Genomic DNA, 16,805 nt, shown 5'->3' with positions numbered 1-16,805 from the left:
ACGTCGCGTTTATAAATTCAGTTTTTTTTTTTATTTCAAACTTTTTAGAAAAAAAAGCCTAAATAGTAAGTTATAATTTAACACAATTAGATTAAGATTCAGTTACGTTTTTGTATTTTGGTAGGATATCCTAAAAATTATACAGTTGTTGTATTGTTTAAATATATTGGTTTTCATTAATATCTTTTAAAACACTACTGCATATTCTTAAGCCTATTGCCGGTGGGACTAGAACTCTAGAAATGTTATTTATACAGGTTTTAATTTAGGTGAGTGCTAAGAAAGGATATCCTTAAATTCCCACGGGAAAAGGAGATAATGGATCCCGCGGGTAAAGCCGCAATTAGTATTATTAAAAAAAGAGCTATTAAAAATTCACACCACAGCTCGTTGTCTTGTTAAAATCAATCAATTGAAATGCACGACATACAAGCCAGCAGGCTTAAGCCGACGATTAGTACAATAGACAAAACACGACAGTTATATGTACACCATGGTATTTGTAGCCGTGAGACCGTCCGTCTGTCCGTCATACATACGAATAAGGTAAGGCCTCTTTAAAAATGCGGCTGTGATGATGTACTGGGCGACAAGCGGAAAGAATGGCGGATAATGCCATAAACGTATTTTAATGTCTTGTATAAATAATGAGCACAGGTCCTCTGAAGATCGTCTCAAATAATCATGCTATGCTTAGATATAAGATTTTTTTTAAATAGTAATATATTGAATATAGCTTATATCTTTATATACGTATTTTTATTTTATTATACGTATATGTATGTTATATGTATATGAATGTAACATTTTACATTAAATTTAACGTAATTTGTTTCTGCAATTTTAATAGTTGTCATTGTTAATTTTAATTAAGTTGCATCACGAATAATACTGTGTTGACTCGTTTTAGGATAACAATCTAGTCTTATTGCTTGCATCTTTGACAGAACTGCTATAAAACTGGACTAAGTTTTGTAACACTTCTGTCAGTTGTTTTTAAATATGGCAGGAGTAGTGCCTTGAATTTCAGATTATTATAATCTGGCATACCTATCGTGTTTTCTATTTCTATTAATGGACGATTACTACTTTTAATTGTTAGAACAATGTTTGTCATTAATTTTCGACACTATTACTTGTACAAGGGTGGCACCCTCTGGTACCAACAGATGTGTATCTATTGTACGGTTACCATTTTTAGTTCGTGTATGAGGGTGCCCCTCTACTATCAACAGTTTTTTAGACCGCCCTCGTTATATACGATAGACTTTTTTTTTTACTTTTCATGTGACTTATCACATGACTGCTTTACGTGCTTTTCGAAATACAAAGCAAGGGGTAATCATTTTTAAATAATCGCAAACACGGTTTTGAAAAATTCAGACTTTTAGGTCGGATGTTCCGGAATGTAGGTGCATTTATTGGCGTTTTTAAGATTTTCCAGGGGAACTTTTTCGCCCTTTTGAAAAGGCGCATATATCCTGACAGCTTGAACGTTCGCGGGAGAAAATTTCTTTAAAACCGCACTGTACGTGGCCATTTAAGTTCAAGTGTGTGAGGATGAATTCCCTGTCGATGGCGAGTAATGCGAGGATAAAAGGTGGCTTTGGGCATAATTTCAAAGAATTAATTAAAACACAATCCATTATAGAAACGGTAGAACACACAAAGGGTGCCAAAGTCTTACCTTAGACTTAAGGGCTCGATATCGCCTGTGAGCATAGGGTCTTTGCATATAGCAGAAAGACCACTATTTGCTCTTATTCTTGAGCACGCATCAGATAATTTTGGGGTGGGTACAGCCCATCCGGCCTCCTTCAAATATGGGTATGCACAAGTGTTGTCCGATTGAGTAGTCACTGCTCTCCTAAGCTCTTTCTTTTTTTCAATAATATAAGAATTAATTCCAAAACATTGAGTTTGCCATACACGCTCCGCTCGTCACAGTGATGGCAAACCAAGCCCTTCCCATGCTAACAGTCGATGGTTTAAGCTTCATGTAACCCACGCGCGTGACACTTACACATGCGTTTACATATTATCATTGCGGTTTAACTATGTGGGAGCCATTACATGATGGACTTTGGTATACGTTCTTTTTTTAAACAACTTGGTATGGCAAATACGTCTTACTTGAGAGAAAGTGGCAAGGTTTGCTTAAATGAGGCTAGGATTAATAAAACTGTTGTGCTGAGTTTAAACTTTTGGACTGACTTTAAGATTTTTTGTTCAGACAAGCACGTTTGACGCAAATTACTATGTTATGATAGCCAGTACCGCCATCCATGTTCTTGAGAGGATTAATGATAGATGACTGTGGACTAGCGGATCTGTAGGGGTGAAGTGACTAGATAAATCGATAGAGGATTCCCACGTCGACCAGATAGGGATATATAATGAAAAACAATCTTTTAAAACACTTGCACCCTCCTAAACTTTACTCATTTTACTTCGTAAAGACTTACGTGTTAGATAACAAACTTTTTTAATTAGTTCGGGCCCCCGGGATATTTTGATATTTGGGGTGTTTTAACATTTTATATGTACGGAGAGATAAAAGTTGTTTGTTATTAAAAAATAAAATTGGTTCTGTGTGACTCGAGCGACGACCTCAGCGGTACAGAGATAGGTACATTGCTTTGCATCGATAAGGCTCCAAGCTCGATCCACCGTAAGGTATTCTACCTTCAACACCAAGCGATTCTTGTAACTTTGTTGCACTTATTATAGTATCAAAATTGTTAGTTGGATCATCAGATTATTTGCTACTTCCTTTTGTATCAAATTATTTAATTTTGCTATAGTATTTTTCCCTTTCCCATAATCTTTGTTAGTGTATCCTTAGTAACCTAATTTTTTTTATATTAATTACATTTTATTACATTTCCAGATGCACGGTTGTGCTGTACAACGTCAGAAAGAACAGACAGTCGCACGTGTTGAACGCGTCCCGCAAGAGTGTGACGTGCGTTGCGTTCTCCCCGGACGGGCGGTACCTAGCGACCGGGGAGTGTGGACACGCGCCCGCTGTGCGGGTGTGGGATCTACACGTGAGAGACTTTATTGATTAGCAAACGCTGTGTTACCTGGCAATATAAAAAAGGAAGCAATCATGCATTAATAATTTTAGTTTCTATTACAAAAAAAGACTTCAATAGCGATGAATATGCGGTCAACAGAGGAGTAAATGCTATCGGTTACTAAAAGGATTATCAGAATTGGTTCTCAATTTGTGAAAAGGTACATGTGATATTCAAATGTACAGTTAAATTGATTGTTTGACTTTTTATAGTTGCCGAAGAATGACTGTCCACTTTGAAAATTTAAATCATAAAACAAGTTGTTGTAATAATGTAATAAATTGTAAAAATTTTCATTCATTTTAAAAAATTGAAGCGCATTAAACCATTGACGCCACCTAGTGGCGAGTAATGAGTATTATTATTTTATAGTTATAAATATATAGCGCCATCTATTGCCTAATAGCTGATTTGAAACTAAAATATATATTTTCGTAATTCCATAAAAAAGTGTCGATCTATATGTTACGGACCTTTATTTTCTAAATAAAATATTTGAATTTATAAATAAATATGTAAAACCGTGCTTTGAAAATGAAGAAAAGTAGTGACATTTAATTTTTTTGTACTTAAATTTTTGTGCCTAATTTACGTATATTGCGTTTTCAGGACCCAACCGCATCTGGTGCCGTGCAGATAGCAGAGTTCCCAGGACACACACATGGTGTCAGTTGTGTGGTGAGTCCTATATTTACTCAACTATTCAAGAAGGAAATTGTAGTTCAATTTGTCTTAATTCCTGTGCACAGTTCCAAATTCACCCTTTTTCAAATTCCCAACTGACTTCAAAAATAAAGGAGGTTCTCAATTCTGTTGCATTTTTTTATGTTTGTTACATCATAACTCTGTCAGTTCTAAAACGATTTGGATATTTTTTTATCTGAAAGGATATACATACAGATTGGTCCCATAGAAATTTTATCAAAATGGGTTCAGTACTTTAATTTTTCGAGCATAATAACTGGTTTCGTCAGAATTACAGTTGGTCTTTTTTGTAGGACACGATCTTTAATTATTATACATGAGAATGGAGTAGTAAATCCGCTTGTGCTATTGCTTTATGTTGGCTGGGTACTATTGAAGAAATATACATGATTAGAAACTAGTTAGTTGACCATATTCTGGGTGGTGGTCTTCATGATGAGCCAACTGCCCTGCATTCATCATCACCTATTGTCTCTCATTGGTGCCTCGCCAGCGTATACCAATACCGCAGGCGGGGTTACTATTCTATTTTCACTCATTAAAAAAACCTATTGTGATCTAGTGAGAGAGATATCTTATTAAAAAATAATTAACTTCTAAATTGCTAGCATTCTCCATTGCAATATAACCGTAGAAGTAATGGAAAATTATTAGCAAAGCTAACACCAAAAAATTACTTTCCAATTATTCATCATGTCTTTTTTATACCACTGAGGTGACAATCAAGTATACGGCTCACCTGATGCAATATTAGGGGCATTATGCGCGCGTTGCCTACCTCGAAGAAAGCTCTTTAATCTTTTTTAAAAGTACATCATGCTACGTTGAAAAAACTTTCTTTTTCATTTCCTATTTATTATATTTTCAGGCATTTTCGACATCATCGAAGTATCTAGTGTCAGTCGGGTCGCAACATGACATGATAGTCAACGTGTGGGATTGGCGTGCCAACCTTAAACTAGCTAGTAACAAGGTAAATTGTTAAATTGTTATGTATTATTGTTTTCAACCGACTTTACAAAGCAGGAGGAGCAATTTGGTTGTATTTTTATTCAGTGAAATGAGATTATTTGCAAAAAACAATCATAAAATTATGAACATAGGCCATGTAGTATTAAGTTTGGCATATGTTTAATTGTCTTAAGCCATGTAGGCATGCAAATGTTTATCTATATTTTCTTCTATCTACGAGTATATCTATACTTATAATAAATCTGTAGAGAGGTCAATTCTGTACATGAAATATATTTCCAAAATAACTATCAGGGGGTGATTAGTGGTCGATACTGATGCCAAAAATGCAATCAGTAAAATTTTTGTCTGTCTGTATGTTCATTAGAGAAACAAAAACTACTCCACGGATTTTAACGAAACTTGCTACAATTATTCTTCATACTCCTGGGCAGGTTATAGTATACTTTTCATCGCGCTACGATCAATAGGAGCAGTGCAGTGAAGGGAAATGTGTCTGTTATATCAAAACCACTGTACCGTGAGGAAGGACATAGAAGTATCCTATTTTACGAAAAACAACGGAAATGCGGACGAAGTCGCGGGCAACAGCTGGTATTTGAAAAAATACGGCAAAAAATAAAACTATGATACAATTTTATATTATTTGAATTTATAATTAAAAATAAAACTATGATACAATTTTATTATTATTTGGAAAATTCTTATATTATCTGATAGGATATACTTATAGATTGTTTTCATATAAATTTTATTAAAATCGGTTCAATTGTATAGTTTTTAAATGAAAATAACTGTTTTGTCACAGTTGAAGTAGATTTTTTTTGGATAAAATCTTTAATTTTATTTATTAATTATTATAATGTTGTTCTCTTGTTTGTTGTTTAAAGTACAGAAATTATGTTAGAATTTATTTATTTTAATATTATAAAGGCACAGATAATGGACATTTTTAGTATATTATTTTTCGTCGCTTAGCATTCATTGTCAGGGGAACATTAGCTTCTTTGGGATATCCTGTAATAAATATGTTTCTCGTTACAGGTTTCGTCTCGAGTGAAGGCAGTAAGTTTCTCTGAGAATGGAAACTACTTCGTCACAGTTGGATTTAGGCACGTCAAGTTCTGGTATCTGGAGTACTCCAGGAATGCTAAGGTAATATAAAAGAATAGTTTTCACCATGTTGTTCAGAAACAATTGTTAACAAAATTTATTCCATATTAAAAATATCACTATTAGTATTATAACTATGTCTGTGTGCCAGCATCTGTCTCGGTGGTGCTGTCTGTTCCGATTTGATTACTAAATTTCGATATATCTCTCTTTACAGTACATAATTAACTTTTGCAGCTTAAGTACTTCCGCAAATAATTAACCACCTTTTACATACGTGTATAACCGGTGGCTACATTGTTACATTGTTTATATTTATAGGCGACGGTAACTATTTTCAATCAGATGGGCCATCAGCTTCTTTGTCATTCTAAATAAAAAAAAAATAGAATTGGATCTTAACGATTAGGTTATCGCAGCAAATGATTTAATGTATATTTATTAATTGATTCACAGTTCAAAGAGCCAGTGCCGTTGATGGGCCGGTCGGCGATCCTAGGCGAGCAGAAGGACAACGAGTTCTGCGACGTGGTGTGCGGGCGCGGCGCGGCCGCGGACAGCACGTACGCGATCACGCGCGGTGGTCTGCTGTGCGAGTTCAACGGGCGACGTCTGCTCGACAAATGGGTCGAGTTAAGGGTCAGTACGAGATCCGGTTTTTTTACGAGATGAAAATGTGTTGGCAACTCATTTTCATCTCGTTATATGGGAATTAATCTACATATATACATATACAGTATAATCCATAAATGCGAGCGACCGAAAAGGGGATTTTTCTCCTGGCTTACGAAGTGCTTTTTCACGCTATGCTTGAAAATTATGAAGGATAAGAACAAGATCACCATTCATCTATATTGTAAATGTGGTATACATATCTTATCCTATGTAAAATGGCCCAATTGTTTTCTTTCCCGAATGTTATACATTGTTAAATTTTGAACTCTATTTTTGTGAATACAATACTAAAGAGACATTTGGTGTAATGATTATTTTATTTGTAAATGTATTTCTCAGACGACGTCTGCCAACTGCATGGCGATCGGCAACGAGTACATCTTCGTGGGGTGCGCGGAGGGCATCGTGCGTTGCTTCTCGCCGAGCGCGCTGCAGTACATCACCACGCTGCCGCGCACGCACTACCTCGGCGTCGACGTCGCTCAGGGCTCCTCCATCAGGTGCGACCACCTCCTCCTCTCATATCTTAAGGAGTACTGAAGTTTACCAAAGTGTGCCAACGTCGGAATAATCTGTCAAATGGCCTTTACTCACGATTTAGTTTACATGATAGGGATATATTCGTTAATCGGGATGTTTCTATGCCTTTCTCCCTCCGACATGGTATGTATATACCAAATTTCATTACGTTTGGATAAGCAGTTGAGGTGCTGAGATGTTACAAATAAACTCACTTTTATAATGTTAATAAGGCAGTAAGTATTATACAAAACAAATGTTTGTAACCGACTTCAAGAAGAAGTAGGATTTCGATTCAGTTGTATTTTTTTATGTTTGTTATAATTATAAGGATAATTCCGTCAGTTATGATCCGATTCGGAACATTAATTTTTTCTTATCTAAAGGGACACTTTAACAGATTGGTCCTATAGAAATTGTGTCCAAATCCATTCAAAATTCCGTTTTAAAATGAAATTAACTGGTTGTGCCACAATTGAAGTCGGTTTTTTTTTGTAGAACACAGTCTTTATTTACTATTTTTGATTGATTTTTTAAAAAGTGCTTTCTCTGTGACCTTTCATAATTCACACTATACCTGAATTTATATATCTCAAATAAAACCTTGTACCTTCTAAAATTATTTATTACTGTGACTGACTATGTTAGTAATACCTAAGTGAAATGATAACTGATCTCAATAGATTATTATCTAAACTATAAAATCTAATTGAAACATTATAAAATCATTTTCGTCATCATAATCTAATCTATATATCATTGAAAAATATTTTGATATTGAAAGTGCGTCACTAGCTTAATGAAACGAAAGATAACGATAATGTGTTAACTATCTCCTTAAGAAAAAAACAATACTTATTGTACCGTACATTTTATGAAAGTTTCTGTTTCACAAATCCGGTTTTTTTTTTATTATTATATTAATACTTTAACCAGCCATATGGTCCCAGCATGGAATGGGCCACCTCTTCTTTTTCCGCGGGTGCCATAAGAGGTTACTAACGGAATTTAATGGTCGAGGGATGGGCAACAGGATCCCTCTTAAAACATCAGACAAAGCCTGACTGTATTTGCTAACTCGCCTGCCAAGCTCCTAGGCCTATGTTCGGGAGTGGACAGTTAATGACTAATATGATGATGATGATGATTATTATTATATTAATACTGGCTTTTTACTCACTACTCCGTACTCATGAATTTTAGAAGTAGATAAAATAATTAAATATACCTCTAGATGATGTATTAAGATAAAATATATATCACTTTTTAAGTTAGCACTTCAGAATATAAAAGCCACATCCAATATGGTGCTTTAGCAAGTAAGCAAGGTGTAGCTTTTGCAAGCTATTGCACCACATTGGATGTTGAACTTCACTAGATTATCTAGACAAAACTTGTAAAAAAATATTATTTTAGCTTCTATTGCTCTTATGAAGACCCCTCATATATATATATTTTTTTTAAATATCTCCATGTACAGATGTCATCTATTTACAATTCTATTATATTAATAAGATGTTCCTATTGTTTCTTCCAGCCATATGTTCACACAGCCCCAAAACGCGCGGTATCCAGACGCAGTGGCGTTAACATACGACGAGAGGAACCACAAGCTCACGTGTGTGTACAACGACCACAGTTTATATGTGTGGGACGTCAGAGATATCAAAAGGGTGAGTTAAAGACTTGGCCAGTTTCAAAGTTCATTTCTAAAATATACCTACTTAATTGTGAAGACAATTAACCTTTATATACCTAATTGAGAATTAAGTTTATTATTTTATGAAATTGTTGAAATTTCTATAACAAGGAATACAGATTGAAATGTGTTTTTTTTTTAACCTTGGATATATTACACATCACTATTTAGTCTCAAAATAAGCAGAACTTGTACTATAAGTATAAAGCAACTAGTGGTAATACTTAAATATAGTGTAAACTCTATCCTTTTTCTTTGAACTTGACCGTGTACAGACACGGTCCCACGTGTCTCGATACTGTCTGATTTAATAATAACTCATAACATTTACAAATAAATATTAATACAAATAGCGACCCATTATGGCGTAAAATTTTTTGTGACGCCAATATTTTAACAGTATGAACTTAATTTTCATATTAATTCCAACTTATGTTTCTTAGATAAAGTTGTGAATTAAATGATCACTGTGTTTATAGTTATGTCTATTATTATATATCCCTTTACAACCTGTACATATGTATTGTATTGACCTTTGACATGTATGCAGGTAGGCAAATGTCACTCGGCGTTGTATCACTCGGCGTGCATATGGGGCGTGGATGTGGCCCCGAGCGGCGGGCCACTGCCGCCGGGCACTTTCCTCACATGCTCGAGCGATGATACCGTCCGAGCATGGAACCTCTCTGCAGCTTCCAACATCTACAGCAACGTGAGTCCTATTCCTTTCTTATATATTTTTATTTACCTTGGACAAGTGGCAAACGAATCTGTCGACGGATATGTTATTGTTACTAACATGCATGAAATAGAACGAGATAAATAAATAAATAGATTGAGACAACGGTGTCTATATATTTTTTATATTATATATATTTCATATTTTTAGTATGTGTTAAGAGTATTTGATATTTTTCCTATTTTAAATAAGACGTTACTTGTCTCTCAGGAGCTTATTCAAAATTATTATTGTATAATATTAAGTGTCTTTGCTGTGTTGTGAAAGAATTTTTATTTTGCTGAATAATTCATATTCAGTTAAGTAATTAAAAAAGTTTTAAGAATTATGAACTATGTTTATTTACATATGTAACGTGAAATTAATGAATTCACTGAGAAAACGACAAAAACACAGTTGGTTCATTAATTTCCCTTATATGTGTATATAGACATTGAATAAAAAATGAACATACGTTTTAAAAATAATTATAAACTATTTTTGTTTTCTAATATTTTTTTTTTTTTTTTTTTTTTTTTTTTTTTTTTTTTTTTTTTTTATGCAACTTAGAATGACAAACAAGCTGACGGCCCACCTGATGGAAAGTGGTAACCGTCGCCTATAGACATGAGCAGTACCATGGACATAGCAGACTATACTGTTTCACCCATGATACCCCCCATGGGTTGCCATTCCTGAGGACTCAGGTGTTATTCCTCTGTACCCTGTAAATTCACGCCATATCCCACCCTTCAAACCGAAACACAGTCATGCAAACACAACTGCTTCACGGTTGAAACACGAATGGGACAGAGGTGCCCAAGCAATCGACTTTTGTACAAAGTCTCCCTCTGGTAATATATACATAATACCGTTTTCCAGTTTAGGAACGAAGTCTGATATCTGAAATTGGCTTGCATTTTTTTATACAACTTAGAATGGCAAACAAGCTGACGGCCCACCTGATGGATAGTGGTAACCGTCGCCTATAGACATGAGCAGTACCATTGACATAACAGAGTATACTGTTTCGCTCATGATACCCCCCATTCGTTGCCAAATATAATACACTCTGTCTATATGTACCATGGACATTGTATGTTCAATGTTAGTCAAATTATAAAAGTGAAAGAAGTAAAAGATGAATATTTTCGTATTCAGGAGCTGACGAAAGTGATATACGTCGACCCTGAATTAAAGTTCCTGAAGGATGTGGACCTGACAGCCACCAGTGATAAAGACAAGTCGAAATCCTATGACGATAAGACTGGAGTCAGGTATGTTGCATCATATTTTTCGTATACTATATTCTTTTAACTTCTGTCCATACGTTGGTATCCTCTCATGAAAGTGTCAAGGAGTAGTTATATTTTATAGCAATGTAGAATAGAAACAATATTCTTCTTAATGACTGCCATTCCGTATGCTGAGTTTTGTTGATGAGAAGAATGCATGAAACTCGGCAGTTGTTCCATACCTCGAAAGGAAAACGGAACTATTATAGGATCATTTAATTATATGTCAGTTTGTCTGTCTGTCTGTCAAGACGATTTGTCGGTTTTTTTCTTATTGGTATTAAAATTATTCTATCTTTCAAGTTGGGACAAACAATATACATTTCAAATTGTTATTAAAGTCGGTTGGATGGTTTCAGAGGTTAGCCTGTAAGAACATCGTAACATGGGACTTTTATGTATTAAGAAATTCATGTTGCAATAAACAATGGTTCTGAGGTATGATATCTATATCATACTCTTAGATTATATAGATATAGTGCCTCCATACAAATGCTTCGAGAAAAGGGAGTCAACTTTTCCATACAATTTTACTGGATAAATAGTTATAATTGATTCTTTTATAACTTCTATATTTATTTTGTCGTATAATTTTTACATCTTTTTAATGAGTAAAAACTCATTTATTAAATATAGATCCGTCAAGATACATTATGTGCGTAAATATATAGAACACTGATAAAAAAATGAGTCAGCTTATTTGATAGTTAACTGACAAAAAGTCAGGCCGTTTTTTAAGACTTGAGGCTCCAACTATATAATCTAAGATTGTACTATAATCTTTTTACATATAAAATATATAATGTACTCGTAGGTGCGTCCGCGTGTCCCCGGACGGCGCCCACGTGGCGGCGGGCGACCGCGCCGGCAACGTACACGTGCACCGCGCCGGCGGCGGCGGCGGCCCGCTGCATACGCTCGAAGCCCACGACGCTGAAGTCCTTTGTCTCGAGTACTCGGCGCGTCCGCGGCTGCTCGCCTCCGCCTCCAGGGATCGTCTCATACACGTCTTCCGGGTCGACCAGGTATCTCTCATATTATATCCAGGTTATCCCAAGCTGTTTGTAAGAGATTGCTTTTAGCGATAAAGCTGCCTTTTGTATATGCACTTCATTTATAAATACTCCTTGTATACGTTTCTATTGTGCACTATAGTTTATTGTTATTAATGTATCATTGTGCTTCCGATCAAACAGTTTATAACTATTGCTCTCCGGGGGGAAAGGGATTGTTAGTAATGGAGACTGGGAATCCCATTGCTAGCAATATACTCAACCAGGTCGACCTCCTCGCGATTCCCCCTGGAAACTGTCATGGTTGGTTCCTGACAAATTCGTCATGATGGGCTGACTGGCCTGTTTTCATTTTCATTTGTCGCCCTTCACTGGTGCTCCGCCAGCGTATCCCGTTATCGCAGGCGGGGTTACTATACCATTTTTACCCACAAAAAAAAACTGCTCTCCACTCAAAAGTTGCTTAGAAGAGTCTGCTTTTGGTGATAAGGTCGTGAACTGTTTTCTCAGTGTGATCATTTCTTGTTATTGTTTGTATCTATAATAAGTTTACTACTGTAATGTTTTGGAGGAAACAAAGAGTATCTATCTATTATTAATTTATATGGAATTGCAAAGGGTTTAACTGCCCACCTGATGTAAAGGTAAACGTCGTCTGTACACACGAATAGCACAGAATATACAGTGAAGCCCATGATACTCTTATTTTGCCATTCCTGACGACCAAGTCATTGTCTGGTATAACACTGCTCATATCCCATCCTTTAAAACGAAACATTTTTCATTTAATATTTTTTGTCGCCATTTATATCTCCCAATGTCACATATACTACCTTAAATTACTTACAATTCTAATAAATCTTAAAAATTCATCAATTATTTCCAGGGTTATCAAATAATGCAAACTCTTGATGACCACTCGTCGTCAATAACCGCGGTTCGATTCCTGAGCACGAACAGGCAGCTGCAGATGGTGTCTTGTGGAGCGGATAAGACGATACTCTTCCGACAGATACGAACGGTCAGTATTACATATTATATGCAGTTAAGAGATAATTTTGACATTAGTATAAGTCGATTGCTTGGGTACCTCTGTCCCATTCGTGTTTCAACCGTGAAGCAGTTATGTTTGCATGACTGTGTTTCAGTTTGAAGGATGGAATATGGCGTGAATTTACTGGGTACAGAGGAATAACACCTGAGTCCTCAGGAATGGCAACGCATGGGAGGTATCATGGGCGAAACAGTATACTCTGTTATGTCCATGGTACTGCTCATGTCTATAGGCGACGGTTACCACTTTCCATCAGGTGGGCCGTCAGCTTGTTTGCCATTCTAAGTTGTATTGTATAAAACACCACTGCAATTTAAGAATAAAAAAATTATAATTGATCGTCTTCTTGTTTATCTATATATTCCTTATCTGCTTTTAAAAATTGTCAATCATAAAATACGTTTCTTGCTAATCCACGTCATTTATATCATTTTAGAATCCAGATGGCAGTTATCAATTTGCCCGTGGTCAGAACGTGTCTGGTCGAACCACGCTGTACGACATGGAGGTGGATGCGGGCGGCAGGCATATACTTACCGCTTGCCAGGTTAGTGGGCTTATTTGAATATAAAAAGTAAAATACGTATTATTTTTATTTATTTATTTATTTATTTATTCATTAGTACAAATATGTGTACATGGCGGACTTAATGCTAAAAGCATTCTCTCCCAGTCAACCATAGGGAAGTGTCAGAATACTTGAATGCGGCACTACTAATTATTGATATACATACATAGTAAAATTACATATATAAACGAATAAATATATATTAATAACAAATATACTTACACATATATGATATATACTATATTATACACGAAATTGAGAATAATATACTGGTCGGATAAAGATAAAAAGTGAGCGTGAATTATTTTGAATTATTTATATATATATTTTTTTTATCTGAATGGCTGGTTTCAGTGACTGGTTAATAAATATAATAGTACCCAAAAACATTCCGTTAATTCGTTATAGTGCCTTTTTTAAATAATATGATTAATTACTTAATTGTGAATTAAACACGTCTTAATTTTATATAAAACTGGACATAAAAGGTTGTTGAAACTAATAACGATTAGTGTATTATAAAAGAATGTTGTGTTTAGGACCGCAACGTCCGCGTGTACAGTGCGGCTCAGGGTCGTCACACCAAGACCTTCCGTGGAACCACCGCTGAGGACGGCACACTTATCAAGGTCTAATATTCTTATTATTTATATTTCTTATTGTCTTTTTATATTTATTATAATTTATATGCTAGCAGTAATATCGCCATACTAGATTTTTTTATACAACTTAGAATGGCAAACAAGCTGACGGTCCACCTGATGGAAAGTGGTAACCGTCGCCTATAGACATGAGCAGTACCATGGACATAACAGAGTATACTGTTTCGCCCATGATACCCCCCATGCGTTGCCATTCCTGAGGACTCAGATGTTATTCCTCTGTACCCAGCTATCCTGCTATGAACCAGTAATGCATGTGTTGTTATTTTTCGGTCTGTTTCATACCGCTCCTTCTGTGGCAACCCTAAATGGTTAATAGTATTTACCAATCGAATTTGAAATGTGAGCAAATCAAGTATCAAGTGTTCAAGATTCTTATCTTGAACACTTGATATTTGATTTGCGAAATTTATAGACGAAACAACAAGCGAAATTTTGATATTCAATCCAATATTATAGAGGGTATTAATTAGTTGTAAGTTTTTAAATATATTCCAAGTTTAAATAACTTAATTTTTATAACACCAGGTGGCGTTAGATAGCAGCGGTATATACCTGGCAACATCCAGCACGGACAAGATACTGAGCGTCTATGATTATTATTCTGGCGAGTGCATGGCGACTATGTACGGTCATTCGGAAATTGTCACTGGTCTCAGGTTTGTTTATTTTTTTCATATGAGTCTATCATTATATGTTAATAGTTCCATGTTAATGTATTAATACGCAAAAGTCAGTATCACTTATTATTTAATCCATTAATGCTATCATTAAATTTTTTTATATTTTAATGATATGAATGATGCTTTTTTTTATATAGAGACTCGGGTGTTATTCTTCTGTACCCTGTAAATTCACTGCCACATCCCACCCTTCTCAACCGAAACCCAGTCATGCAAACACAACTACTTCACAGTAGAAACATGAATGGGACAAAGGTATCCAAGCAAACGACTTTTGTACAAAGTCTCCCTCTGGTTTGTTATTTAAAGGAATGAAACCATGTTGTAGTGGTGGTTCTGGTTGTTTTGTTATAGAATGACTGATGTTTAATGACCGCTTACATTGTGACGTTAATTACTTTATTCTAGGTTCACGCCGGACTGCCAGCACCTGGTGTCGGCGTCGGGAGACGGCTGCATCTTCGTGTGGCGGGTGCCGCACGACATGGTGGTCACTATGCGGGCGCGGCTCGCGCAGCAAGCCATCCGCCAGGGCAAGTTAGTAACCATTTTTTTTTCTATTAAAAACGCTCTTAATGAAAAGTGGTTTTAGTTACAATATTATGTATGCTGTAACTATAACAAATTTTAATTTCTATTATATTTATTTTCATGTACTGTATGAATTTTATTGTACGTACCTATTATGACATTAAAATACAAATTATTGTTTATAAATAAATAAAATAAAAAAAAATATATATTTTTATTGTGTATTTATGTATACTCATATATATATATATATATATATATATATATATATATATATATATATATATATATATATATATATATAATATAAAATAATATTGAATTGACAGCCTTTTAACATATTCGAAAATAAATATCCGACTGATAATCCGACTGATATCGATATGAGTGATGGCCTTTTTCCACCATCAATGCTCAGAGAAACCCAATATATAGATATCGGATCGGTATCAATACTATTCATGCCCACTCATTATGTACATTATTGTATGATTTGTGTCAATGTAAATAGAAACATCTGTAAATATTTACCCATACTAATTCAATAATTATTACTATGAATAAATAAATATAATCATATTTATTTCCTATGTGGAAATGTTGTTTGTTAAGTATTGCAGCATATCTTAAATGTTAAAGATTTTAAATGTATTTGAAAAACAATTGCGGTGTCCATATTATGAAGTTCTTTTATATTTTTAAGTCTGAAGTATTTCAAAGATATACTTAAATAATTTATATAATTAATAACTTTGTCCAGAAAAGTATCAGCGCCAACTAACGGTATGTCGGCATTGGACAGCGAGAGTGATTCCCATTTCGGATCTCCGCCACGTGACCTTCCCGATCAAACACAGTACGGCACTCCCATCGTTCCGGACTACACGTGAGTTTTATGAAATACTTACTTTTTTTTTTTATTTTATATTTAAATGTATTAGTAAATGATACAAATGAATACTAACTTTTTGCGCTATTGTGAAGTATTAACGCTATCAATAAAGCAGTTTCATATATGAATTACTTATTTAATGTAGACAAAAGAGATAAGTATGGAAAATAATTTTCTGTTCAAATCATATTTTTTGTTTATAACACGAAAATTGGACGCCTCCGCTCTTAGTATTTGCAGGGTATTAGAGAATGATGAAGTCAGATTAGTCGTGATGAATTCATTTAAGTATCAACCATCGTGGTTTCCAGGGGGAAACTTTTGGAGGCTGCAAACCATAGTATTCGAGTGACCGTTGACATGCAAGGTCTTTTTTTAATGGATGATAATGGAATGGCAATCCTGTGAGCGTTAACGGAATATCGTATACTGGTGCCCCGCACTTGCGGGGCACCTACGAGAGATGACAGGTGAGAATGAAAAGGCCAGTCAGCCCACTGTGATGAATACACCTGGGATTCAGCACGATGGTTTCCAAGGGAGACCAAGTGAAGGTCGACTTGACAGGGTATATTTTTACCACATTACTAACAATCCTTTCCCCCAGATATGTCGAGGTCATTGAT

General features: G+C 35.2%; 1 protein-coding gene across 12 annotated transcripts in view; it reads left to right on the top strand.

Annotated features, from left to right (window-relative positions):
• Window positions 1–16,805, top strand: part of LOC113514452 (mitogen-activated protein kinase-binding protein 1) — a 114,175-nt gene that overhangs the window by 70,932 nt on the left and 26,438 nt on the right. For all 12 annotated transcript variants that reach the window (XM_052893114.1, XM_052893113.1, XM_052893115.1 and 9 more), the window contains exons 4-19: window positions 2,891–3,050; window positions 3,690–3,758; window positions 4,654–4,758; window positions 5,802–5,912; window positions 6,327–6,509; window positions 6,885–7,045; window positions 8,602–8,737; window positions 9,314–9,475; window positions 10,643–10,758; window positions 11,591–11,801; window positions 12,676–12,810; window positions 13,280–13,390; window positions 13,951–14,040; window positions 14,602–14,732; window positions 15,165–15,293; window positions 16,048–16,173. In XM_052893114.1, the coding sequence (XP_052749074.1) occupies window positions 2,891–3,050; window positions 3,690–3,758; window positions 4,654–4,758; window positions 5,802–5,912; window positions 6,327–6,509; window positions 6,885–7,045; window positions 8,602–8,737; window positions 9,314–9,475; window positions 10,643–10,758; window positions 11,591–11,801; window positions 12,676–12,810; window positions 13,280–13,390; window positions 13,951–14,040; window positions 14,602–14,732; window positions 15,165–15,293; window positions 16,048–16,173 (2,136 nt within the window). The remainder of the gene's footprint in view (window positions 1–2,890; window positions 3,051–3,689; window positions 3,759–4,653; window positions 4,759–5,801; window positions 5,913–6,326; window positions 6,510–6,884; window positions 7,046–8,601; window positions 8,738–9,313; window positions 9,476–10,642; window positions 10,759–11,590; window positions 11,802–12,675; window positions 12,811–13,279; window positions 13,391–13,950; window positions 14,041–14,601; window positions 14,733–15,164; window positions 15,294–16,047; window positions 16,174–16,805) is intronic.

This window comes from Galleria mellonella, unplaced genomic scaffold (genome assembly GCF_026898425.1).
Source record: "Galleria mellonella isolate WM207_F2 unplaced genomic scaffold, CSIRO_AGI_GalMel_v1 utg172, whole genome shotgun sequence".
In the NCBI taxonomy this organism is placed as follows: domain Eukaryota; kingdom Metazoa; phylum Arthropoda; class Insecta; order Lepidoptera; family Pyralidae; genus Galleria; species Galleria mellonella.
This window is presented reverse-complemented; position numbering and strand designations above follow the sequence as displayed.